At 39.4% G+C, this 26,611-nt stretch overlaps 1 protein-coding gene and 1 long non-coding RNA gene across 3 annotated transcripts in view; one reads left to right on the forward strand and one right to left on the reverse strand.

Annotated features, from left to right (window-relative positions):
• Positions 1–1,606: 1,606 nt before the first annotated feature.
• LOC141549182 (uncharacterized) overlaps positions 1,607–26,611 on the reverse strand; it is an 84,078-nt gene continuing 59,073 nt past the window's right edge. The window contains exons 2-3 of one of the 2 annotated variants that reach the window (XR_012484275.1): positions 5,753–5,879; positions 1,607–4,272 (exon numbers count right to left, since the gene is read on the reverse strand). This is a non-coding gene — a long non-coding RNA (uncharacterized LOC141549182). Of the gene's footprint in view, positions 4,273–5,748; positions 5,880–26,611 lie in introns of both variants that reach the window. The other variant, XR_012484276.1, reaches the window with a different exon arrangement.
• On the forward strand, positions 6,940–10,215 carry LOC141548367 (CCR4-NOT transcription complex subunit 7-like). The gene is made up of 2 exons (XM_074277223.1): positions 6,940–8,249; positions 8,652–10,215. The coding sequence occupies exons 1-2, from the start codon at positions 6,964–6,966 to the stop codon at positions 8,710–8,712; spliced, it is 1,347 nt and encodes a 448-aa protein (XP_074133324.1). The 5' UTR covers positions 6,940–6,963; the 3' UTR covers positions 8,713–10,215.

Here is a 26,611-nt window from a genome sequence, read left to right on the forward strand (position 1 = left end):
AACTTTACACTTTAAGTCCAGGGAGAAAAAAATATTCAGTGAAAGTCTCTCTTAGATCTCAGAGGGCCTCCTAGGCTGGCTACTGCCACATGTGCAAATGGGTGAAACTCTGTATATTCTGGTGCCCAAATACAAAGCTTGGAACTGTTCCTAACCTTCAGAAGTATAGATGGCGCTTCAGTGACTCTCATTTCAATTAGCCCCAACCAGGAACTTGGCTGACTTGTAAGCATCAAATGCAGTAATATAGAGAAACTGCTTTGTAACTGTAAAATGTTATATATAAGTGGCAGCTATTATTATTGTTGTTTTCTGCTTAGGAAATCCAGGACTACAATTCTCTGGCCAGATTCCTAAGCTGTTGTCATTAAAGTACCTTAAAAACCTAAAACCAAAATCTCGTGTGATCCTGACTGTGGCTTCATGATACTTGAATCATTTCTCTTTGGTTGCTTGAAGTATTTTCTCTTTGACCTGGGAGCTCTGGAATTTGGCTATAATATTCCTGAGAATTTTTTGGGGGGGTTTCTTTTAGGAGGCAATTGGTAGATTCTTTCAATTTCTATTTTACCCTTTGGATCTAAGATATTTGGGCAATTTTTCTTGAAAATTTCTTGAAAGATGATATCTAGGCTTTTTTTTTTTTGATGTGGCTTTTAGGTAATCTAATAATTTTTAAATTCTCTCTCCTTAATCTATTTTCCTGGTCAGTTGTTTTTGCAATGAGATACTTCTATTCTTCAAATTCTTTTGACTTTGTTTTATTATTTTTTAATGTCTCATAGAATCATTAGCTTCCACTTGCCCAATTCTATGGCATTATGCTAGAAGAATCATTTTCCACTCTTATCTTTATCTTGGAAGAGCCCCTGCTCCTCTGCAGCCCCAAGCACTAGTACTCTTCTTTGCTTTGGAGCTATCATCAGGACTCCTGATCCTTTGAAACCAACCCCCCCCCCCATCACTCCTCTCCACCCTAAAATTGTGACTCAGAACTGCAATGTGGGAAATCAACACCAGCTGTACCCAGTGCCAGTAAAGGGTACCCTAGACTCTTTTTTCTGACCAGTTGCTTAGCCCTCTTAACATGCCTTGGATGAGAGCTCCTGAAAACTGCTGTCGCTGCTTGTTGTATATGGACTCTGGAGAGGCCTCCACCCTGCTGTCACAATCTTCTCCTGCTGACCTAAGTTTTCTACGGCTGGAAAAAATGTCTCGCCCTAACATTTTGTTGGCTCTGCACTCCCAAAATTGTTTTTCATCAGCTGGGATCTTATTTATTATGTCTCAAAGCTTAAACATTGGTAAAAAAAAAGTTGGTTATTCAATTTAAATCACTGGTTTTACTTTGATATTCTTGACAAATTCAGTAATAATAATAATAATTCATTTACATAGTATTTCAAGATTAATAAAAAAACTCCTTAACAATCTCATGGGGTATGTAATACAGATATTGTTCCTTTCTTATCCAGAAGAAAGTTGAGGCTTAGGATAATATATCCTAAGATAGGATAGGATATATATAGAGAGACACACGTATATATATATATATATATATATATATATATATATATATATATATAATATATGTGATATTCATATCTATTCCCCTATCATATAAGCATGCAATTTATATATTATGCATAATGAATATTTATGTATATAGAGCATACATTTATAGTCCCCTATCGTATACATATTAATGAAAACTTATAAAACATTAATATTAATATTACTGAACAATATCTAATACATGCCTATCTTTACCTAATAATTCTCATATAGTACATAATACATATGTATATATATATATATATATATATATATATATATATATACATAAGACATAATATGTTGGTGTACAAAGACATTACATCCATGAAAGCAGATCAACAAAGCTATTTCCTCTCTTTAGGAATACCTTTATCCTCACCTCACAAGAGATCGGCAACCTGCCATCTGAAGATACATGTTCCTTCAGAGCAAGCCCATAAACTGCAGATGGACCTTAATCCCCTTGACCGTTATTGGTTGCTCCTTCGGGCCCTATCTATATAGGATAGTCTATATAGGATCAGTAGGAGAAGGACAGAGAGAGCATTCTTATTGGCAGCAGCAGAGGCAATCTGGTCAATATGTTATTATGCTACAAGATTCTCAATCTATGCAGGAAATTCCCAGTCTTAGTGTAGTCCTAAACTGCACTAAATTCTAAGGATGAGTAACTGCTGCACTCCAAAAATTAATTTGACTTATTAATTTAAAGTTGTAAAGGGTAAGCCAGTTAGAGAGGGAAGATTCTATCCATGACGATCCATATTCTCCCTCAAAAAGACCTTCCTGATAGTGTTTGATTTGGGAGTGACCACCTCTACAACAGGTGGGCTTTAGCACTGGTGCTGAAAAGCACTCTCTGATATTAATAATGTGGAAAGTAAGGGTAGGAAGTTATTCCCCACTTTCTCTGTTTCATAGCAGATTCACTGAGAACCAATTCTCTTTCAGAAGCCCTTATGCCACTAAACCTGGAAGTCAGTCTCTAAGCTAGCACCTGCATCCTTTGTCTCTAACTGGTCTTTATTAACTGCTAAGCTTTTTTTATGCATGACGTCTTTAGTAACTTCCTACTACATCCAGCACCTTGTCAGGTACAGGTAGAGTCTGCCTACACTTCATTTCAATGGACATTTATTTATTTATTTATTTACACATCTATTTATTTATTTATTTATTTATTTATTTATTTATTTATTTATTTATTTATTTATTTATTTATTCATTCATTCATTCATTCATTCATTCATTCATTCATTCATTCATTCATTCATTCATTTATTTATTTATTTATTTATTTATTTATTTATTTATTTATTTATTTATCTGTTTATTTATTTATTTATTTATTAGAGTAGGCAAGTGAGTCTGTCTTTATGGATCCCTTATTGATCATCTTGTTTTTAGTAGCAATTCCACTTAGGGTTTTCTTCTCGTTATTTGAGTTAGGGTTACAAATATTGTTAACTTTTTAGGAATCAGTCTTTCAATACCCTTTTATTCTTTAAAAATTTTAACAATAGTTTTTTTTTTTTATTTTCAAAATACATGAAAAAGATAGTTTTCAATTCAATGACTAATTAAGTTCCTGCTTTGTGAGTATTTTAAGCAAGGAGTGATAGAGATCCATAAGAGTGGATGGGTCCAGTTCCCCGTGTAGAAGATAAATACTAAGACAAAAAAGAAACAGTTCTTGCTCTCAAGGAGCTTACATTCCACCAGGGCAATTTTAAAAAGTGTATATTAACAAGTAAAGGGAACTTGGAGGAGGTTCAGGAAGGCTTCCTAGGGGAAGTAGCTAAGATACTCAACATTGAGAGGCAGAGATAAGAAAAGTTTGTTCTAGATGCCAAATTGTGGATGGACTTAAAGACCATGCAATAGCCCAACATGCTGCATTTTACAGAGGAAGAATATGGGATCCAACTAAGGCAGGGATATGCCCAAGTTACACAAGTAATAAATGGCAAAGGCAGAATGGAAAACCAGTTAATGATAATATTAGAGGGCAGAAAAGATGATGGGAATAGAAAGAAGGGGACAGATTGCAGACATGTTAAAGGGAATGAAGCAGCAGCCAGGTTGTACAGAAGATAGAGCAGTTTCAAGTGGAATCAGAAACACCTGAGTCCAAATCCTTCTTTTGATACTTGCTAGCCATGAAACTCTGGGAAAGTCACTTCTTTGTGCCTTAATTTCCTCATCTATAAAATGAGTAGCTGAATGGGTTGGTTTCTAAGATTCCAAGCCATGTTTTACTTGACTCATTCCTGCAATCAGTCTCCTGGCTTGTCCTGTTCCTTCTACTTCCTTCCCTGTTGCTTTGCCCCATGGAGAAACCTTGGTCCTATATTTTCCTTTCTCCCTCATCCTGAGTCAAAATGAGTCCACTGTTCTATTCTTGGGTGCCTTAGGAAGATAGCATTGAAATTAACAGGAAACATACTTGTGTGGGTCAAAATAGCTCAGAATACTCCCATCAGCCAGGAAGGCTTCATGGAGGAGGTAGGTCTGGATCTTGGTTTGTCTTACCTGAAGAGACAGAGAAGCAGAAACCATCCACAGGAACTTTATTGTTGTCTGATTCCTTCTCTAGGAAGGTTGTGATGCCAGAGAATAGAAGTGGCAAGATCTGAGTGGGTAATTCCTTGTCCTCTCAGGGAAGCTCTGAAATCTGCTTCCTGGGCAATCTCTGCCTGTTCTTCTCATCAGTATCTGTAAGGGAAAAAAAAACCCAGACAATTTATTTACAACAATAATAATTATTATTTTACAAATTTTTTCTCCCTATGATAGAGCCTGGAAAAGACAACAAAAGCTGAGAATAAATGGTACAAATAAAGAACAAACTGCAAACCAGCAGATGGAGCGAAAGTCCCAACCAAGGAAATATCTATAGGATTAATAGAGAGTTTATAAGGGCTTGCGGTTGTTGGTTCCATAAAGTGAGAAGGGAAACAGGTCTAGGAGGTAGAAGCTGATAGTGCAGGCTGATGGGAGGATAAAGGGAAAGCAAACATATCATGACTCCTCTGCAATATTCCAAAGGCAATTAATGGTAACCCAACTTCAGCACTGAGTCTGGAAAAAGTTCTGGGAGGACCCAGGCACTCATGAAAAGAGAATAGGGTATGTCTGACTGGCATCAAGAATGCCCGTTGGTACCAATATTTCTTCTGTGGTAGGAATGTGGAAAGCAAATGTCTTTTTTTAAATAGCAAGTTTTTTTTGTTTGTTTTTGTTTGTTTTTGTTTTGTGGTGGCAAAGAATTGGAAACTGAGGGAATGCCCATCAAATGGGAAATGGCTGGCTGAACAAGTGATAAGCAAAGTGAGCCAAACCAAGAAAATAATGTACACAGTAACACCAATTTGGTAATGGTAATCAATTGTAAAAGATCTAATAACAGTGATCAATAAAATGATACATCACAATTCCAAAGGACTCAGAATGAAAAATGCTATCCACCTCTAGATAGAAAACTGATGGATTCAGAATACAGATTAAAGTCTATTTTTTCCTTTTATTTTTCTTACTTTATTTTGGAATTTGGCTAATGCAGAAATAGGGTTTGCATAACTTCATATGTATTATGGGTATCATATTTTTCTTTCTCAAGGGGTGAAGGAAGGAGGGAAAATAACAAGAAAATTAAAAAAAAAAGAACACCCCTTGGCACCAACATATCACCTAAGGTAGGAATGTGAGTAGCAGAGAGGCTCTGGACATCACTGGTTTCAGTCATTTTAAACTTTATAAACAATGATTTTGGGAGCCAGTTACTATGCCCATTTTACAGATGAGGGGACTGAGCCTCAGGAAGATGAAGGCATTTGAATATAGTTAGGAAGTATCAGAGGTGGAATTGGAAGCAGGCTCTTCCCACTCCCAAAGTCCAGTACTCTAGGTATTTACAAAAGAATTCCAGAACTGAGATTTGGAAAGGAGTCCAGTGGCCATCTAGTCTAACCCACACAGAAAAAGGAATTCCTGATACTATAGATTTTACAAGTGACTGTGCAGCCCCTGCTGGAAAGGGGAACCCCCACTTCTAAAGCATCTAGCCCATCCCACTTTAGCTTAAATCATATTTTGCATTTTTCCAAGTGCTCCTCTCCCTTTTCCAGTCAGTCCCCCATTCCCACCACAGCTCACATTTATATAGTGCTTTGATATTTACAAATATTTTACCTACACAATCTCATTCATGCCTCTGTGGTGCAGCCCAGGGGCATGGGGGCATGATTTCTAGCATGGCCTTGGCAACAATACAGCCCCTGCAGCAGGTGTACAGCAGGTGGCAGAATCTGGTCAGTGGTTCCCTGTGGAAACAAACACTCGGTGATGTGATGTCCCCCAGGTTAATAATTGACACGATCAAGCCCTTATTGGGGAGGTTTAACTTCCTCAGGGTACTTTCCCATCCATGCCCTCTGGATCTGCGTGAGGAGGGGTACAGGAAGAGCTGTGTACTGTGATTTTCACTTTGGATTTAGGGAAGTAATCTTGTCGAGCCTGAAAAGGAGTGTGATTTGAGTATGTTTTAATTGATGGGGAATATTGATCATTAGCTCTCTTCCCATTTTAGAGGAGCTCCTTGAGAGCAGGGGCTCTTAATTCTGTACTCCCTGCCTCCTCCCCTCCCCCCTTAGCATAGTGCTTTGCACATAGTACGAGCTTCATAAATGCTTGCTTCATTCATTCTTTCATTTGTTCATTCATTCTCTCAGATTAAGGCTGGACATTACAGGACAAAATTGTCTAATAAGGGAGCCCTTTAATTCTCATGTACAGAAATTAAAAGCGGCCACTAAAAGAGTTGTGCCATTTCCCAAAGGCAATTCCCCCCCCCCCTTCCTCTCTCAACGTCTCCTCCTCCTCCTCCTCCTCCTCTACTTTTTCTTCCTTCTCGTATGTAATTTTGGGGTTAACTGGCTGCTGGTCGGCATTCTCACTCTATCCATCCATTCATTCATCTTTCCCTCTATCATCTCAGCAAAAGGCTCCGGAGCTGGGCAGCGGCGGGGAGGGGGGGCAGACCGCGGGGCGCGAGCGCGGCGGCGCGGCTCGCGGGGGACGGCGACACTGGCCGCGCAACGAAAGCACCCCCTCCCTCACGAGGGGCTGACGTTTTGCCGGGGTCTCCTAGAAACGCGCGCGCGTGTCTCCTGGTATACCATATAATAATAGCCAGCAGTTCCATCAGCATCTCGGTACACAGGCAGGCTGACGTCACCGCGCAGCTCCCTCCCCGGACTCGGACTTGGGAGAGGGGAGGGGCAGCGCCACGCGGCTCCCGTGCCCCCTTCCTTCCCCAGGCGGCCGGCTGAGGGCGTTGGGGGGGGCGACCGAACAGGGGGAGGGACGGAGAGAAGGTGGGGGGCGCAGCCACAGAAGGCCGTCTCTATGGTGAGTAGGAGGCGGGGACTGAGGAGGCGGAGAAGCGCGACCGCAGCGGCTCCGGCCCCCGGCGCAGGTACCAAAGTAAAGGCGGTCGAGAGAGGGGCTTGGAGAGGCGAATCTTTACTCGGCTCCATGAGAAGCTGCTGCAGCTCGCTAGTGTCCGACGGCTCCCCGCTACGCGCCCCGCCTCAGCCCAGCATGCCTGCAGCCCGTGCCGAGCAGAGCCCGCGGATCCGGGAAGTTTGGGCTTGCAACCTGGACGAGGAGATGAAGAAAATGCGACCCGTTATCCAGAAATACAATTACGTGGCTATGGATACGGAGTTCCCAGGTGTGGTGGCCAAACCTGTCGGAGAATTCCGAAGCTACGCCGACTACCAGTACCAACTGCTGAGGTGCAATGTGGACTGGCTGAAGATCATCCAGCTGGGGCTGACGTTCATGAACGAGCAGGGAGAGTGCCCCCCGGGAACCTCCACGTGGCAATTCAACTTTAAATTCAATCTGAAGGAGGATATGTACGCCCAAGACTCCATAGAGCTCCTGACCATGTCCGGCATCCAGTTCAAGAAACATGAAGAAGAAGGGATCGAGACCCAGTATTTTGCCGAGCTCCTGATGACATCGGGAGTGGTGCTGTGTGACGGGGTCAAGTGGCTATCCTTCCACAGCGGCTACGACTTCGGCTACTTCATCAAGATGCTCACCAACTCTCCTTTGCCCGAAGAAGCCCGCGACTTCTTCGAGATTCTCCGACTGTTCTTTCCGGTCATCTATGATATCAAGTACCTCATGAAGAGCTGCAAAAATCTCAGGGGTGGACTGCAGGAAGTGGCCACTCAGCTGGAGCTGGAGCGCATAGGCTCCCAGCACCAGGCAGGGTCCGATTCCCTACTCACAGGTATGACCTTTTTCAAAATGAGGGAAATGTTCTTTGAAGACCACATCGATGATGCCAAGTATTCTGGCTACCTGTACGGGCTCGGTTCGGGAGCTTCTCATGCCCACAGCAACGGGCACCCCGGGTTCCAGAACCGCTTCCCGGGTCCCTACCACAGCACCTACCCACCCACTGTCCCGAACAATTTCCCGAACGGCTACCCCAGCGGCTATGCCGGCGGCTTCCAGAACAACTACCCGAACGGTTATCAGCAGAGCTATCAAACTAACTTCCAAAACACCATCCAGGATATCCACAATGTCCACAATGTCCCAAATGTCCAATATGTCCAGTATGTCCAGTATGGCCAAGAACCAGAATGGACAGGAGACCAGCAAGGATTCGTGAGGTAAAATAGAAAACAGGGCTTTTTAAAAATGCCTAAACATATATAGGTTTTTATCTCCAGTTAAATCCCTTAATTAATACACACTGTTTATTTGTTTGTTTTTTAAACCCTGCCTTCTCAACCTGTTTTGTCTTTTGTCTTTCAATACTAATGATAACCATTCCTTCCTACCACAGCTCCTGATAGGTAGAAGAGTTTTCAGGTTGAATTTTGCTGTATATTAATTAATCCACCTGTTAGCAAGTATATGTGGCCAAGAGGGAAAACTCATATCTTACTCAGTCTTTTGGTAACTATATCTAGTTGGTCTTAATTTGGCCCCTGCCCCCCCTTCCTCTCAATTCCCAGATTACCAAGCACTGACTGTAATTTAATGCTTTTTTTCATTTTTGTCTCTTCCAGCATGCAAGAGATGCCAGAGTTTGAGGGTGAGGACCAGCAGTTCTACACCTATGGAGAATGAATCTGCTCACACTCCCTGTTTCACCAGAAGGTTGGAGTTTCCTTAATGTTTGCTTGAAAATTGATCATCTGCCAGTTTTACACAGCATTCCCTTGTTTTGGACCCACGGAGCAGGCTATGTTCACTGTGCTGCAAATTGTTGACTCAGTTAAGCTAACCCAAGAAGGAAAAGGAGAACTTAGTGACCGCTTTTCCTGATATTTCATCTTCTAAGCACCTCTAGTGTTCTTGGTTTTGAATTGGTATATGTATTAGGTCTGTGACTGACTAAATGTTTTAATCTACCTTTACCCCTTTCAGCAAAGTTCCCTGTAACTGGCTTTTCAAGATCTGTCAGGAGCATCAGCCTGAGCTTCTCTTGACAGCATCTTTCCTTTTATTTCCTTTTGGTCTTTTAATTCTAACATTTCTTTTTTCTCCCCCCTCCCCCTTTCAAATATAATCATGTTTACCATGTGTTTGATTTGATGATTCTGCAAGTCAACTTCATAATAGAAAGTCCAAAGAGAGCAAAGTCACCTTAGGTATATTTTATACCAAATTAAATTTGAAGAAATAAAATTGTGCTTTTGTAGTTGCTAGGAAGACAAAAGCAATTCAGTCTTGTTGTAAAACAACAAAAAAGGCCCTTAAATTACCTTGAATAATATTAGTCATCTGAGGACTATAATGATTATTTATTTTTATGTGTATATTTTTGCCATATATTTTCTATCTATTGACAGAAATAACTGTGAATTACTTTCTTAGCCATGCAGATTATGTGATCAGGTCAGAGCACATGAAGGAAGAATTTGGTCATCAGTAATAAATAATAGCCAGAAATGATGGATGGCAAGTGTGTATATGTATGTTACCTACACTTCAATCAGTATATTATCTGTTTTCCAGATGGCCGTGTCTCCCTTATCCTTCAATACTCTTTTCTCATTAAGTTTGTTAGAATCTTGACTCACTGGGAAACATGGATTGAATGAACTTCAAAGGAGTTTGGTGGTAGCGAGAGATGGCATTGGAGAGAAAGGAATATTCAAATTCCTTCACTGTGATGGAGTGGGAAGGAGAGTGGAAGTTGAGTTGGGGGGAGAGCAGGAAAATTAGTACAAGTGCAGCCACAGCCAGATCTTGGTGAGGGCAGGAAGAAAGAAGGAGCGGAAAAGGAGAAGCTGGTATCACTCCTAGTGCCCAGTCCAGTGCCATGTACAGATTTGATGAATGTATTGTTCTTAGACCCTCTAGCTTCCTTCTAGGCTCAGGCCAAGGGACATCTTCTGCAGGAGGCCTTTCCCAGCTCCCTCAGCTGCTAGTGCCTTCCCCTCGCATATTGCCTTCCATATACTCTGTCTATATATTGTTCGTGCCTAGTTATTTACAAGTTTTCTTCCCAATTAGAATGTGAGCTCCTTGAGAGCCGGGATAGTATTTTTTTGCTTTTCATTGTATCCCCAGTGCTTAGCACAGTGTTTGGCACACAGTAAGGACCTAATAAAGTTTGTTAATTGATTGCTTTGTCTAGTGTTTGTTGTGAAGTCTTCCCCTGAGATGGTTGGGTACATCCCTGGGAGATCATGTGTAGCGGGGTCAGGCTGTGGCTGTTTCCTGATGCCCCAGCTGTCCTCAGAGATGGTCAGCAGGACAGGGTCCAGTAGGAGACAGTCCCCCTGGCCCAAACCCTCATGCCCCCTGCATGTCCTAGCACTGGCTCATCAGGAGGTGGCCTGAAGGACTGGTCTGGGCTTTTCAAGCCTAAACACTGAGTTCTGCTTCTCCCTCTCTCTTCTTTTTCCTTTCTGTTCTTTCTCCTGATTCCTCTTCCTCCTTCCCCTCCTCTCCCTCTTCTTTCACCTCATTTCCTTTCTCCCTCCTCCTTCCTCATGTTTTCTTTCTACCTTTCCCTCCTCCCTATTCTCCCTTTCTTTTCTTCCTCCTCTGTCCTCCTCCTGTTTTTTTCATTGCTCTGGCTCAGGGATCCTGGTATTGGCCTGAAATCCCCTGTGCCGGCTACTGCCATAGACTTATCCCAAGTTGCTACAGAGCTGGCAGCCTGATCTCCCCTTCTGCAGAAAGGTTCCATAAGGGGAGCAATTTGACTGCTGAGCCCAGAAAGGGGAGCATCCTAACATACAATGAATGTACTTTATGGAAAGAAGTGGGTCTGGATTCCCTCCTTGGGGGACAGCAGGCCTCAGCAACAGGGACACAGAAGGGGGCCTTGGGGAAGAACTGAGGAGAAGAGCATGGACGTAGAGCACATCAAGAAAGATTTTGGTCAGACACAAGAAAGAATTGCTCACAAACTGGTTTCAGCCTCTTAAGGACTTTCACATCCCCTTAAGTTCCCTCCTCCCCACCCTACCTCACACACACACACACACACACACACACACACACACCCATCACTGAGGTAGGTGGGACAGGTATTAATATGCCCATTTTATAGAGGAAAAAAATGAGGTATAGAGAGCTGGGGTGACTTGCCCAAGATCATAGCACTAGGAAAGTGGCAGCCCCAAGTCTCAACCCCAAGTCCCCAAATCTCAGGCTCTTTCCACTCCCCCTTGTTTGTAGGATACTTGGTGGCTATTGCCTAAAAGCAAAAGTCACCCCTGCAATTCTGTGAATGAGCTGGTTCACACCAGAGCAGAAGATTGCTTGTCTTCTCTGTCTGTTGGTCTTACTACTTCCTAGTGAGCACATGCTACTTACTAGCTGTGTGACCTTAACCAAGGCTCTTCCCTCTTCAGGCCTCAGTTTCCCCCCTCTGCAATCCAAGGGTTTTCTGTCACTAGAACATTTTTTTCATAGTATTTTATTTTTCAAATATATGCAAAGATAGTTTTCAACTTTCACTTTTGTAAAACCTGTTGCTCCAAATTTGTATCCCTCTCTTCCCCTCTCTCCCCTCCTCTAGACAGCAAGCAATCTGATATAGATCAAACTTATTTCTATATTCATCATGCTGCACAAGTAAAATAGATCAAAAAGGAAAAATACATAAGAAAGAGAAAGAAACAAGCAAACAATAATTAAAACAAGCTGAAAATGCTATGCTGAGATGCACATTCAGTCTCCACAGTTTTCTCTGGATGCGGATGGCATTTGCCATCAAATCTATTGGAACTGTCTTGAATCATTTCATTTAAGGTTGAAGAGAGCCAAGTCCATCATAGCAGATTATCACAGTCTTGTTACTGTGTACAATGTTCTCTTGGGTCTACTCTAAGTTTTTCCAGGTTTTTTCTGAAATCAGCCTGATGATTGTTTCTTATAGAACAACAACATTCCATTACATTCATATGTCATAACTTATTCAGCCATTCCCCAACTGATAGACATCCACTCATTTTCCAGTTTCTTGCCCCTCCAAAAAGAGCTGCCACAAGTATTTTTGCACATGTGGGTCCTTTCTCATCCTTTATACTCTCTTTGGGATACAGACCCAGTAGGGTATGCTAGATCAAAGGGTATGCACAGTTTTATAGCCCTTTGGACATAGTTCCATATTGTTCTCCAGAATGGTTGGATCATTTCACAACTCCACCAACAGTGTATCAGTGTCCCAGTTTTCCCACATCCCCTCCAACATTTACCATTATCTCTTCCTGTCATCTTAGCCAATCTGAGAGGTGTGAAGTGATACCTCAGAATTGTCTTAGTTTGCATTTCTACACTAGAGGATTTCTATACAAGGTCCTCTGACACCCAACGCACTGCTCTTTCCATTATAGCCCAATTGTCTGTGCTGGTTTCTTTCTGCAACACTGCTTTGCCAGGATCCATGACAGCCCTTTTGATCCCTGCCCCCTCCATCCATGAGTAGATGACTCCCCTACTTTTTCTTCATGTCCCCTTATTCCACAGAATGTTCTGGTCTACCCAGCACTCAGAGCCCACCCAGGCTGACTGATCACTGATAGTTCCCACCAACTTCTCCATCCCTTTCCCTTTCCACCCAGAATCACTGGTCCCCAGCTCCCCAGGGTCCAGGCCCAATGTCTTAGAAGCTTTTATCATTCTTAGGTTCCCAAGGAGGATCATACTTTGGGACAACATCTACTCAGAGGCCAATCCTGTCCCTCAAGCTGGGCTCACCAAGAATAGAACCGTTACAAAACATACTTTTACAGAAACACATTTAGGGTATCATTGTTTTCAGTGACAGTGAATGTGGGCCGGGGCACTTCTAATACAAAAAGCATTGGGGAAGTGCTATCTGCTTCTCAGAAAATGATTTCTATTGGAGTGGCCAAGGTCTGTGTCAAGGTTTAATGTTCCATGTGTCTCCCAAGCTATGTATGACATTCTCTGACCCCAGGCCCCTCCCAGTTCTGACATTCTTTGTTGTAAGGTCCCTTGTAGCTGATTAGGGGAGAGCCTGAAACTCCTGAAACACCCTCCAGGAAAAACTACACTCCCTCCCCACTAATGCAGGTTGTCCCTTCTTTGAAACTTAAGGCAGTAGTGTCACCTTGAACAGTGGTGTCAAATAGAAACTGAGGCCACTAATGTGGACATAAGAGTCCTTGCTGCAGGCAATATTGACTTGGTGTTTAAATTGTTTTGGTCTCTGTGTTTCAGTGTCTTCTTATTTATTTTATTAAATATTTCCCAATTACATTTTAATCTCGTTCTGGCCCCGTTTTTGACACCTCTGGTCTAGAGCACAGAGAGGTTAATTGACTTGCCCAGGCTCACATTGCTAGTAAATATCCCAGGCTGGACTTGAATCCAGGTCTTCCTAGGTCTAAGGTTGGCACAGCACCCAAAATGCCAAGGCTGCCTCTCTATGATGGTCATAATCACACCAAAATAACAATAACTTGTACTTCTATCATGCTTTTAGCTTTCTAAAGCACTTGTTTCACAAAAATCCCATGAAATGGGAACTGCAAGTGACATTATACTTAATTTTAAAAATTCAACTATTTTCAATGAACTTTTTCTCTCTCCATCCTACCCTTTCCTTTCATAGTGACAAAAAAGAAAAGAAAATGCAGCAACCATCCTGTTTAAAAAAACAACAGCACCAAAAAGCATAGGAATAACAGGATCTTATTATAATATTCATTTAAAAGCAAGAGCTACCATATTCTTTCTTTTTTAAATATATTTTTTCAAAATACATGCAAAGATAGTTTTAAACATTCAACCTTGCAAAATCTTGTGTTCCATGCCCTATACCAAGATAAAGTTGAAATGGATTTATGATTTAGACATAAAGGATGATGCTATAAGCAAATTTGGAGAACAACAGATCTGTGGAGAAAGAAGGAATTTATGGCCAAAGAAGAAATAGAGTGCATTATGAAATGCAAAACGGATAATTTTTATTAAATTAAATTAAAAAGGGTTTTGTACAAACAAAACAAATGCAGCCAAGATTTGAAGAGAAGCAGAAAACAGGGAAAAGTTTACATCCAAGAGTTCTGATAAAGGTCTTATTTCTAAAATATATAAAGAATTCACTCAAATTTATAACAATATAAACCACTCTCCAACTGATAAATGGTCAAAGGATATGAACAGACAATTTTCAGATGAAGAAATTAAAACCATTTGTAGTCATACGAAAAATGCTCTAAATCACTATTGATTAAAGAAATGCAAATGAAGACAGCTCTGAAGTACCAGTATACACCTCTCAGATTGGCTAAGATGACAGGAAAAGGCAATGATAAATGTGGGAACATTGGGACATGAACACATTGTTGGTGGAATTGTGAACTGATCCAACCATTCTGGAGAGCATTTTGGAACTATGGCCAAAGGACTATCAAACTGTAAGTACCCTTTGATTCAGCGGCACCTCTACTGGGGCTATATCCCAAAGAAATCATAAAAAGGGAAAGGGACCCACATATGCAAAAATGTTTGTGACAGTCCTTTTCATAGTGGCAAGAAACTGAAAACTGAGTGGATGCCCACCAATTGGAGAATGGCTAAATAAGTTATGGTATATGATTGTTATGGAATATTATTGTTTTATAAGAAATGATTCATGGGAGATTTCATAGAGACCTGGAGAGATTTACATGAACTGATGCTAAGTGAAATGAGTAGAACCAGGAGATCTTTTATACATGGCAAAATCAAGATTATATGATGATCAATTATAAAGAATGTGGCTCTTTTTAGCAATGAGGTGATTCAAGGCAATTTCAGTAGACTTGTAATGGAGAGAGCCATCTGCATCCAGAGAGAGGACTATGAGGATTAAATATGAATCACAACATAGTATTTTCACGTTTTTTGTTGTTGTTTGCTTGCTTTTTTCCTTTCTCATTTTTTCTTTCCTCTTTGCTTTTATTTTGTGTGTGTGTGTGTGTGTGTGTGTGTGTGTGTGTGTGTGTGTGTGTATGGTGTGATAATTGTGGGGATATGTATAAAATTATTGCACATGTTTAATATAGATTGGATTACTTGCTGTCTAGGGAAGGGGGTGAGGGAAGAAACGGAGAAAAATTTGGAACACAAGTTTTCTTCAAGGGTGAATGTTGAAAACTATCTTTGCATGCATTTTGGAAATAAAAAGCTATTATTAAAAAAGAGAAGAGAAAGTATATTAGGAGAAATCAGCAATAAACATTTATTAAGTAAAAAAATTTTACCAATTTGTGTTCCAAATAAACATAGGAGGGGGTAGAGGGAAGGGAGAAAGATTTGGAACACAAGGTTTTCAAGGGTGAATGTTGAAAACTATACATGTATTTTGAAAAATAAAAGGATATTACTCTTAAAAAAACAAAATGCTGGTTTTTGCTTTTAGATGAACATTACTTATCATAGGAAAGATCCAGTTATTCTTATGCTTTTTGTTATTATTTTTCAACATGATGGTTGCTGCATCTTGTCAAAAGTGCTCTTCAGAATTTATTTAGATAATCATATGTTTTTATGTTATTAATATTCTTATTATTATGTTGAAAGGGCAGCTAGGTATTGTAGTTGACAGAACCCCAGGCATTAAGTCAGGAAGGCTTATTTTTCCTGAGTTTAAATCTGGCCTCAGACACTCCCTAGCTGGGTGATTCTCTACAAGTCACTTAACCCCATTTATCTCCATTTCCTCATCTGTAAAATTATCTGGATAAGGAAATGACAAACCACTTTAATATCTTTGTCAAAAAAAAACCACAAATGGGGTCTCAAAGAGTCAGACACCATTAAAAACAATTGAGCAATAACAATTGTTATGTTTTTAGATTAAAACATACTCCGCTTCCCCAGTATAAATCCAGCAGTTATACTGTACAAGTCTTGTGATATATTGCAATAGTGTCATAGCAAATAATTTGTTGTAAATATTTAAATTTATGTTTGAGTATGTCTATAGTTTTGTTTCTGTTTCTGACTCTTCCTGGTTTAGGTATCAAGACCATATTCATATCATGAAAGGAATTGGATAGACCTTGGACCTTGTTTTACTTGAATAGTTTATATTATTTCTTTCCCAGAAAACAGCTATTAGTTTAATGATATTTTCCTTTTAATTTTTCTTTTTCTTTTTTTCTTTTATTTATTTATTTTTTCCTGAGATAACTGGGGTTAAGTGACTTGCCCAGGGTCACACAGTTAGGAAATATTAAGTGTCTGAGATCAGATGTGAATTCAGGTCCTCCTAACTTCAGGGTTGGTGCTCTATCCATTTCGCCACCTAGCTGCCCCCTTTTACTTTTTCTTAATCTGTTTTTTTTTTGATTTTCAAAATTCATGTTTTGAAATTTGATTGGAATTTTAAAATTTGTGAGCTTTTTTAGGTGTTGTGTTAATTGCACAACCAATTAATTAATATGCTCTTTTTCTCTTTTGTAGATGAAAGTATTTAGAACTATAAGCTTTTTCTCTAAGGACTGTTTTGGTAGTATCTCAAAATTCGTCATGCTTTCTTATTAATTTCATTATCTTTAATGAATTTATTGATTATTTATCTTACTTTTACTTTGGCTCACCCATTCTTTAGGGTTAAGTTATTTGGTTTCCAACCATTTCTTCATTTTTATTCCTATTCAATCATTTCCAGAGGTCTACCACTTCCTTCCTTCCTTCCTTCCTTCCTTCCTTCCTTCCTTCCTTCCTTCCTTCCTTCCTTCCTTCCTTCCTTCCTTCCTTCCTTCCTTCCTTCCTTCCTTCTCTCCCTTTCCCTCTCTCTCCCCCTCCTTCCCTCTTTCCCTGCCCCCCTCTCTTTTTCTTTCTTAGTGAGGCAATTAGGATAAAGTGACTTGCCCAGGGTCACAATGCTATTGAATGGCAAGTGTTTGCTACTGCATTTGAACTCAGGTCCTCCTGACTCTAGGGTCTATGTTCTCTCCCATAGCAGCTCTGGACCCCGAGAGGTCTACCATTTCTAAATGATTTAACTCATCTTAAATGAACTCAGATCCTTAAATTATTTCTTTATCACTTATTGGGGGTTAGATTTCTCTAGTTTTGAAAGGGGGTACATTGAGGTCCCCCACTATTATAGTTTTACTATCTTTTTCTTATTATAACTCATTTAACTTTTCCTTTAAGCATATAGGCAATATATCAGTGCATATACATATTATTGACTATTATTCATTGTCTATAGTACATTTTAGCAAAATGTAGCTTCTTTGTTTTTTAATCAAATTTATTTTTCCAGTTTCCTCCTCTGAGATCAGTTTAAAATATATTTCTTGAAATATAATGTCTATTTAGAGTAGGAAATGAGGAAATCAAACTATCACTCTTTGCAGATAACATGATGGTATACTTAGAGGACCCCAAAGACTCTGCTAAAAAGCTATTAGAAATAATTCAGAATTTTAGCAAAGTGGCAGGATACCACATAAATCCTCAGAATTCTTATATATCACCAACAAAAATGCAACAGCAAGAGATACAAAGAGAAATTCCATTCCAAACAAATGTTGAGAGTATAAAGTATTTGGGAATCCATCTACCAAAGAATAGTCAGGAATTATATGAGAAAAATTACAAAACACTTGCCACAAAAATAAAGTCAGATTTAAATAATTGGAAAGACATTCAGTGCTCTTGGATAGGACGAGCGAATATAATAAAGATGACAATACTCCCCAAACTAATCTATTTATTTAGTGCTATACCAATCAGACTCCCAAGAAACTATTTTAATGACCTAGAAAAAATAACAACAAAATTCATATGGAAGAATAAAAGGTCGAGAATTGCAAGGGAGCTAATGAAAAAAAAAACTCAGAGGAAGGTGGTCTAAGTGTACCTGATCTAAAGCTATATTATATAGCAGCAGTCACCAAAACCATTTGGTATTGGCTAAGAAATAGACCGGTAGATCAGTGGAACAGATTAGATACAAAGGACAAAAAAGGGTACATCCATAACAATCTAATCTTTGACAAACCCAAAGATACCAACATTAGGGACAAAAATTCATTATTTGGAAGAAACTGTTGGGAAAACTGGAAATTAGTATGGCAGAAATTAGATATGGAGCCACACTTTACACCATATACCAAGATAAGATCAAAATGGGTCCATGATTTAGGCATAAAGAATGAGATCATAAATAGATTAGAGGAACAGAGAATAGTCTACCTCTCAGACCTGTGGAGGAGGAAGGAATTTATGACCAGAGGAGAATTAGAGATCATTACTGATCACAAAATAGAAGAGTTTGATTACATCAAACTAAAAAGTTTCTGTACAAACAATACTAATGCAAACAAGATTAGAAGGGAAGTAACAAATTGGGAAAATATTTTTAAAAGTAAAGGTTCTGACAAAGGTCTCATTTCCAAAATATATAGAGAACTGACCCTGATTTATAGGAAACCAAACCATTCTCCAATTGATAAATGGTCAAGGGATATGAACAGACAATTCTCAGATGATGAAACTGAAACTATTTCCACTCACATGAAAGAGTGTTCCAAATCACTACTGATCAGAGAAATGCAAATTAAGACAACTCTGAGATACCACTACACACCTGTCAGATTGGCTAAAATGACAGGAACAAATAATGATGAATGTTGGAGGGGACGTGGGAAAACTGGGACACTGATACATTGTTGGTGGAGTTGTGAAAGAATCCAACCATTCTGGAGAGCAATTTGGAACTATGCCCCAAAAATTGTCAAACTGTGCATACCCTTTGACCCAGCATTGCTGTTATTGGGATTATATCCCAAAGAAATACTAAAGAGGGGAAAGGGACCTGTATGTGCCAAAATGTTTGTGGCAGCTCTTTTTGTTGTAGCTAGAAACTGGAAGTTGAATGGATGTCCATCAGTTGGAGAATGGTTGGGTAAATTGTGGTATATGAAGGTTATGGAATATTATTGCTCTGTAAGAAATGACCAGCAGGAGGAATACAGAGAGGCTTGGAGAGACTTAAATCAACTGTTGCTGAGTGAAATGAGAAGAACCAGAAGATCACTATACACTTCAACAACAGTACTGTATGAGGATGTATTCTGATGGAAGTGGAAATCTTCAACATAAAGAAGATCCAACTCACTTCCAGTTGATCAATGATGGACAGAAATAACTACACCCAGAGAAGGAACACTGGGAAGCGAATATAAATTGTTAGCACTACTGTCTATCTACCCAGGTTACTTATACCTTCGGAAGCTAATAATTACTGTGCAACAAGAAAAAGGTATTTACACACATATATTGTATCTAGGTTATATTGTAACACATGTAAAATGTATGGGATTGCCTGTCATCAGGGGGAGGGAGTGGAAGGAGGGAGGGGATAATTTGGAAAAATGAATAAAAAAAAATAAAAAAAAAGAAATATAATGTCTATGCTATTATGTTGGACATGGTTTAAATTATCTCTTCTTGATCAGTGTGCTATGTCAGTTTTTTTTATGAGATATCTTATATATTTTTCTTTTTTATCAGAGTTTTTAACTTTGCTTTAATATTTCTTGTAGTTTCATGCAGCTGTTAACTTCTACTTAGTACATTCTAATTTTAAAGAAATCTGTAGCTTTCATAAGTTTTCATAACTCCTTTTGTTAAGCTATTAATTTTCCTTCAAAGTCTTTTTCTACATAATTTTAATTTCTTTTCCAATTCTTTCCTATAGCATTCTCATTATATTTTTAAAAAATTATTTAAATTTTAAAAATACCTGTTTCATTTCTTCTAGGAATTCTATTTGAATTAATGTCTAAGTTCTGCTTTACTTTGAAGCTTAACTTGTAAATGTTTTGGAGTCATTCTCCTCATCTGAGTTTCTGTCCTGGTCATCTCTGTCACCATAATAGACCTTAATGGTGGGATTCTTTTAGCTTCACATACCAAATTCAGATTTTGTGTTAGGTCCAGGCACTAAGTACTTCTAGAGAAGGCAATGACTGAGTTTGGCTTGTGTTTTGTTTTGTATGCTCTTGAGTCCTACTGCTGCTTTCTTGAGGTAGTCCAGTCTTCATCAAGGGCCTCTTGAGAAGCTTAGACTGGGACTTACAAACTTTGTCTAATCTACTAGGAAGTTTGAGCCTGCTCTTCTGGTCTGGGCTTTGTAAACTCCTGATCTAGGTTTAGAATTGGGGAACACAACTGTAAATTTGCCTTTTGTTGAATATGCAGGAGATTGTTGCTGACCCTGATCATTATGGGCAATCTGAAAGCAGTTTAAAGCAACTGAATTTCACTCTGTTTTGTTTTTTTTTGTTTGTTTTGTTTTGTTTTGTTTTGTTTTTTTCTGAGTTCCTTACAGTGGTCATTTAGTTTCAGGCTTGAGAATAGGCAAGGAGTAAAATCTCAGTCACCCCACTACCAAGGGTCAGACTCACACAACTAGTGCTCCCTTCTGTTCCTGCTCTTTGCCCAGTAAATTATCTTAGATCCACAAGTTTCTTGTTCCCTTGTCCAACACCCTAAGGAGTAGGTTCCTCCCTCATTCTGTACTGGATCTGTGCCCCAGCTCTAAGGTCCAAGTGACAGAGCTGCTTGTTAGCACCTGTTTCTTTTCCTTGAACAGTGTCAGGTCCCTCTGCTATATCTAGGTCCTTTTCCAGCCTTAGTGCACAGCTGTTGGCTTCAGTTCAGTTCCATGTTGGAAGACTGTGTGTGGTAGTCTCTTGTCTCCAGTGTCCACAGACCATCGTCTTCCTATCCAATTAAATACCAATCAGTGCAAGTAAGGGGTCACATTATTCAACTTCATTGTATTTTATATTGTAAATATGCAATGAAAAAATTTCAAATATGTTTTTGTCTGATTATCAACATTATATAGTAGTAAAGTAAAAGAAAAATGTATTTCAGATTTAAGTTTATCATTAAATAGTAGAGTAGTTGTAGAAAACAAAAATTTAAAAATTACTGAATGTCATATCTAAAATGCCTGCAATGATATGATAAAAACATTATTATTGCCATTTAAAATATTTTAGCAGCACAGACTAAACTTGTTTTTCTTTAAGTCTTCATATAAATATATATATGTATGTGTATATATATATATATATATATATATATATATATTTACACACACCAATATATACATACAGATGCACATGCATAATATGTCAGTAAAGGCAGAGAGCTTTATCCACATTTAAGTTCATATTTTCATGCAATTAACCAAGTATAGTTAGATGACCTGAGGGCATTATCCAAAATCAGTAATGCCTTAAATAAGATATTGTTGTCCTTGCAATATTTTTCAATAAATGAAATAAAACAACTTGAAACCTAGTCTCTGCAAAACATCTCCAATTACCCATGCTTTCCTATGTGACTTCCAAAGAATTGGAAGTGATCATGAGTATTTAAGGATTGATTTCAATTTAAAATTCCTGTCAGAATTACATCCAAATAAAAGTGTTAGGTGAATCCATACACCTTTTAAATACAAGTTGAGTTTTTTCTTTCTTAGAAATTAAAGTTCTAGAAGAAAAGAAGAAATCAAGTTTGTTCTATCCACATTAAAATTTGTTGATCAGTATATCCACCTTCTTTGAGTATTTCCTTCAAAATATCAGAATCTTTAGCTGCTGCAGCCTCACGCCTATTGCCTTTCTCTTCTTACTTTTAATTTTATATAATTTTAATACTTTTGATTTTATATAATTGGACTTGATTTTTACTGCAACCAATGCTTTCAGTAAAAGTTTCTTCACTATCCACTTAATTTATATTTGTTTTCATAGTTTAAATAATCTTGAAATTTTTGTCTGAATGTCATGTTGTCTCATTATTATCATTATCTTTAATAGAGATTTAATAAATAAATAAATACAATACTAAATTATATAATTAATATTGTATATAACAATTAAATTACATAATGTGTAAAATTAAATATAAGAGTGAATAAATTAATTAATAAATAATGAAATTACTTGCCTCAAAAATTAAATTAAAAAACCCAATCTAGCTTGTAAGTATCTTAGTAATAACTTAATTTGGGCTCATTATATAGGACATCATATGATTTTATAATTTGCTCTAAACCAAATTCGACATTATTTGAAATTGCATTAATTGCAGCCTAAATGTAAAATTTGGGCTGAAAAAATAACTTATTGTGATTATTTTTTGGATGTCCTAATCAGGATTTATTCTGGCATGATTTCTCGAGTTTTGTTGGGTTAATTGTCTTGGGGAGCTGGGCAGTACTACTTCCCCTAATTTGGCCACCATGGATATGGCCTCTATTGTATCCATTTTCCAGATAAAAAAAAAAAAAAACAAGGTTGAGAAGATTTAATGGTAACATAGCTACTAGTGTAAATGTCAGGACCTAAACCCCCAAGCCCTAACTGTTACATCCACACGTTTACTGAATTTGGAATTCTTTTTGTTTGTTTGTTTTTTGGCTTTTTTTGCTAATAAAACCAGGAATGATTAAGAAAATGAAGGAGGGGCAACTAGGTGGCAGAGTGGATAGAACACCAGCCCTGACGTCAGGAGGACCTGAGTTCCAATGTGATCTCAGACACTTAACACTTCCTAGCTGTGTGACCCTGGGCAAGTCACTTAACCCCAATTGCCTCAGTCCCCCCCCCCAAAAAAAAATTGAAGGAACTTCTGCAATCTCTTTCCCTGAAGATTTTTAAGAATCTTTTAAAAAGGTCACATATCCCACCCCAAATAAATACACACTTTTCTTTTGTCTCAACCAAAACAGTGATTCATGGAGATAGGAGAATAGAGCAGATGACTTGTAGAGGCCCCTTCTACATGTTTATCTTGGATTGAAAATTGGTCAGGAGGGGCAGGCAAGAAGGCAGCCCTGGCTCAGTGAACTGAGAACTGGAGCCTTATTGGTCCTGCTTCTTGGTGCATCCCTAAGACCATCTGTGAGTTCTGTTTCAGAGAAACTGGGCCTGAATTGTCAAAGTTTCTAAAGTGGAAGAGGGGAGGATGTAGGGCCCTAAGAAATCCCTACTCAACTTCCTCAGATCTCTCCTCTCAAGGGCATCCATCTAAAACCCATGTGTTCAGATTTAAGAAAAATTCAGGTGGCTACTTTGCAGAAAACATGGGAGGGAAGAATTAGCCAAGGCAAATAGGATCCCAGGGTAGAGATTTTTTACAATGGATAGAAACTCAATGGATCTTTCTGGTTCACAAAATCTTAATGTCTTGAATTTTGCTGAGAGTGGGCTGGGAGAGAAGGAGAAGGGATCTTAGAGATCTTCTATTCCAACTCCCACCCAGTGTAAGTAACTCCTCCAGAGCATCCCCAGTATGTTGGGGAATCTGGGGATATAGCATCCCCAGCTTGCACTTGAAGACAGTGTGTAATGGGAAACTCACTACCTCCTGAAGAAGCCTCTTTCATTTATGCCGAACTCCGATTATTTCTTATGTTGAACCAGAATCAACCTTCTTATAACTTATCATTAGCATGTGAAAGTCTTGATGACAGGGACTGGCTTTATTCCCCACATTCTGCACAATGTCTGGCACATAGTAGTCACTTTACAAATACTTGTTGATGGTAAGGAGGAAAGCAGTGGAAGGTGGGAACAATCAAGGTTGGGGTCTGGAAGGGTAAAGTCTTTGAAAGGCAAAAGTACAGAGGACTCTAGAAGACAGTGAAGAGTTTATCAAGAAGTCATGATGGGGAAGGACAAAGGATGTAGCCAGTACAAGGGGATACTGGCCTGAAAAAACTGACAGGTGATGGGACTGGTGGCCACAGTGAAGAGGAAGAAGAAGGTTTAGAGTTTCAAGGCAAGAGACGGTGGTGGAATGACAACAGAGTATGCTCAGATAAAGGAATTTCAGAGTCCGTGATCGCAGAGCAATTGTTGGTGGAACACTTGCGGGTGATGGCAAGATCAAGGGTATGACCATCTCCGTGCCCTAGTAGGGTGGCCATGGGAAACCAGTACATTGAAAAATTGGGAGGCAGCCTATGTGGTGGGATGCACTCAGTGTATTGACTTGTTTTAATGAAATTTGTTTCTTTGTTTCAAGCGAAGGAAACAGGAAAGGAAAGCAGAGAAGGATACTGTTGAGGACAAGGGAAGAAGCAACATTGTAAAAGGTAGCAAGAAAACAAGCCAAAAAAAAGGTAATTTGGAGGATGAAGTTAGGGAATTGAGGGGAATAAGGAGCAAACCCATTTTCCCAGTAAAAAAGGAGGCAAATTCATCTCCTGAGTAAAGTGGTTGGAGAGGTCTTAGGAGTTGGAGAGGAAATGAGGTTTGGAATGGGTCTCAAAAGCTGGCCAAGGAAAGAGGAAGAGATAGCAGGAAGGCCCCAAGTGAAACTGAACAGCAGAAACCTGTAATGGACCCAGCTAGCCCAGTCACCGCACTTCATTTAGAACAACTGAGAAGCTCAGGAGAATGGGGGGAGACTGGAGGAGTGGAGGGACAAGGGACAAGAGAGTCAAGAGAGGAGGAGGATCTGCAGTTCAAGTGGACAACTCTCCAGGGTCATTCCTGAAGTTTTAAAAAGTGAGTAAGTCCAGGGTCTGGGGGCTAGGAGACCAGAGAGTGGGGGGGGGGGACAGAATTGATGGTGACACGGAAGAATAAGCTAAAGACAACTGGATTCGGGGGAGATGAGAATGACAAGAGGGGGCAGGAAAAGTCACACAAAGGAGACAGGTGATGAGGGGGATGGAGAGGGAAGAGGAACAACACAGAGGGAGGAGAGGGACACTGAGAGTGGGGAAGGATAGACAGGGGTAAAAACACATGAAGAACAAGGGGAAAAACAGACAGGAGTGAGGAAGCAGATGGCACTTGGAGAAGACTGGGGTATGTATAGGAAAGAAGTATCAGAAGGGACATGGAGAGGCAATGGACGCAGGGAAAGAGGAGCAGCCAGTCAATAAGCATTTAGTAAGCTCCTGTGAGATACCAGGCACTGTGCTGATTTCAGGGGAAATGAAGATGAGAAATATAAGGTCCCTAAAGGACTTAAAGGCACTCACATTCTAATGAGTATATTATTTATTAAGAGTTTATTATTATTTATTACATGCAAACAACAGTGCATATACAAGACAAACAGGAAGTAAATTGAGAGAGATTAATTAATGTCAATGGAGAGAATTAGGAGGAGCCTATTGAAGAATATAGATACAAACAAGAACAGAAAAAGAAAGCATTTGTATAGTTGTCCCCAAGTTGAAGACATATACATAAATAATAATATAAGGGGGTTAAACTAAATGATCCCTCTCACCTCTTGACATGGAATTCTGGGACCTGGCACTCATTTCCTTCATGAATCCCAGTATCAGATTCCTTGTGATGGATTTTAGACACCCCGGATGGCAAGGACCCATCTGAGAGGGAGGTGGGATAATTTTGTTTGGGATTCTATTTAGGGTTAAGTGACTTGCCTAGGGTCACACAACTAGTAAGTGTCTGAGGCTGCATTTGAACTCAGATCTTCCTGACTCTAGGCTTGTCACTCTAGTTACTTCACTGTCAAATTGCCCTCATGTGTTTAGAAACCAGTATAATTCAAGGTAGGATTCAAATTAGATTATGCACTCCAATCCGTCCTCCATTAAGTCACTAAACTGGTTTTCCTAAAGTACAGCTTCACCTATTCAATAGTTTTTATTGGAGGCCCCCCTTTGGCCTTCCGGAAAATGGTCTTTTCCCGATCTAGAGGACCATGTGAGCAAAGGATTACAAAGCTGGGAGAAAACAAGCAGAGAGTAGATTCAGTAGATTATCCCCATCCAGGAACTAAATATATATGGACAGGGGACAAACCTTTGCTCAGGAAATGAAAGAATATTTGATGACTTAAGAGAGAGACAGTAGAAATCATTGAAAGAATCATTGAGAATCAAGGGCTTGGATTCAAATTCTGGACCTCTGAGACTTCAGGCAACTAGAAATCTTCCTAAACTTCCTCATGGATAAAGTAAGGAGAGTTGGACTACATGGCCTCAGAGATCCGTTTCTCGTTCTGACATTTTGTATTCCAATGGTCCTTCCAGCTCTGGTCTACATTAATGAATGAAGCATTTATCAAACACTTACTGTGTGCAAAGCTCAGTGCTAATCATCAGGGATACAAATACTAATATTACTAATAATACTCATACAAATAGTAATACTAAAGGAAGCCTTTCCTTGCTCTCAAGGAGCTGCCATTCTAATGCAGAAGACAACACTTATGGAAGGTTTCAGATTTAAGTGAGTTGGAAAGGCCCCATGGTCTTCAACATGTAATGGCAAGGCAGGGAGTAATGGCTTTTCCACTTATAAAACTGGTTTCTAATGTTGACCCCTTTAACGTGTCAAGGGCTTTGGGTAGAAGACCATTCTTTTCTGGTCTTTTGTAGATGTGGCTGTAGTACCTGAAGGAGCAGTTGCCAGGCTGCCTGCATCCCCACCGGAGGGGCTGCCCCAAATGATGGCTGGGACACTGCTGGCCCAAGGGTTCAGAATCCTTGAGCGTCTTCATTAGTCTATGGGAGATGGGGTGG

The sequence above is a fragment of the Sminthopsis crassicaudata genome, chromosome X (genome assembly GCF_048593235.1).
Source record: "Sminthopsis crassicaudata isolate SCR6 chromosome X, ASM4859323v1, whole genome shotgun sequence".
In the NCBI taxonomy this organism is placed as follows: Eukaryota; Metazoa; Chordata; class Mammalia; order Dasyuromorphia; family Dasyuridae; genus Sminthopsis; species Sminthopsis crassicaudata.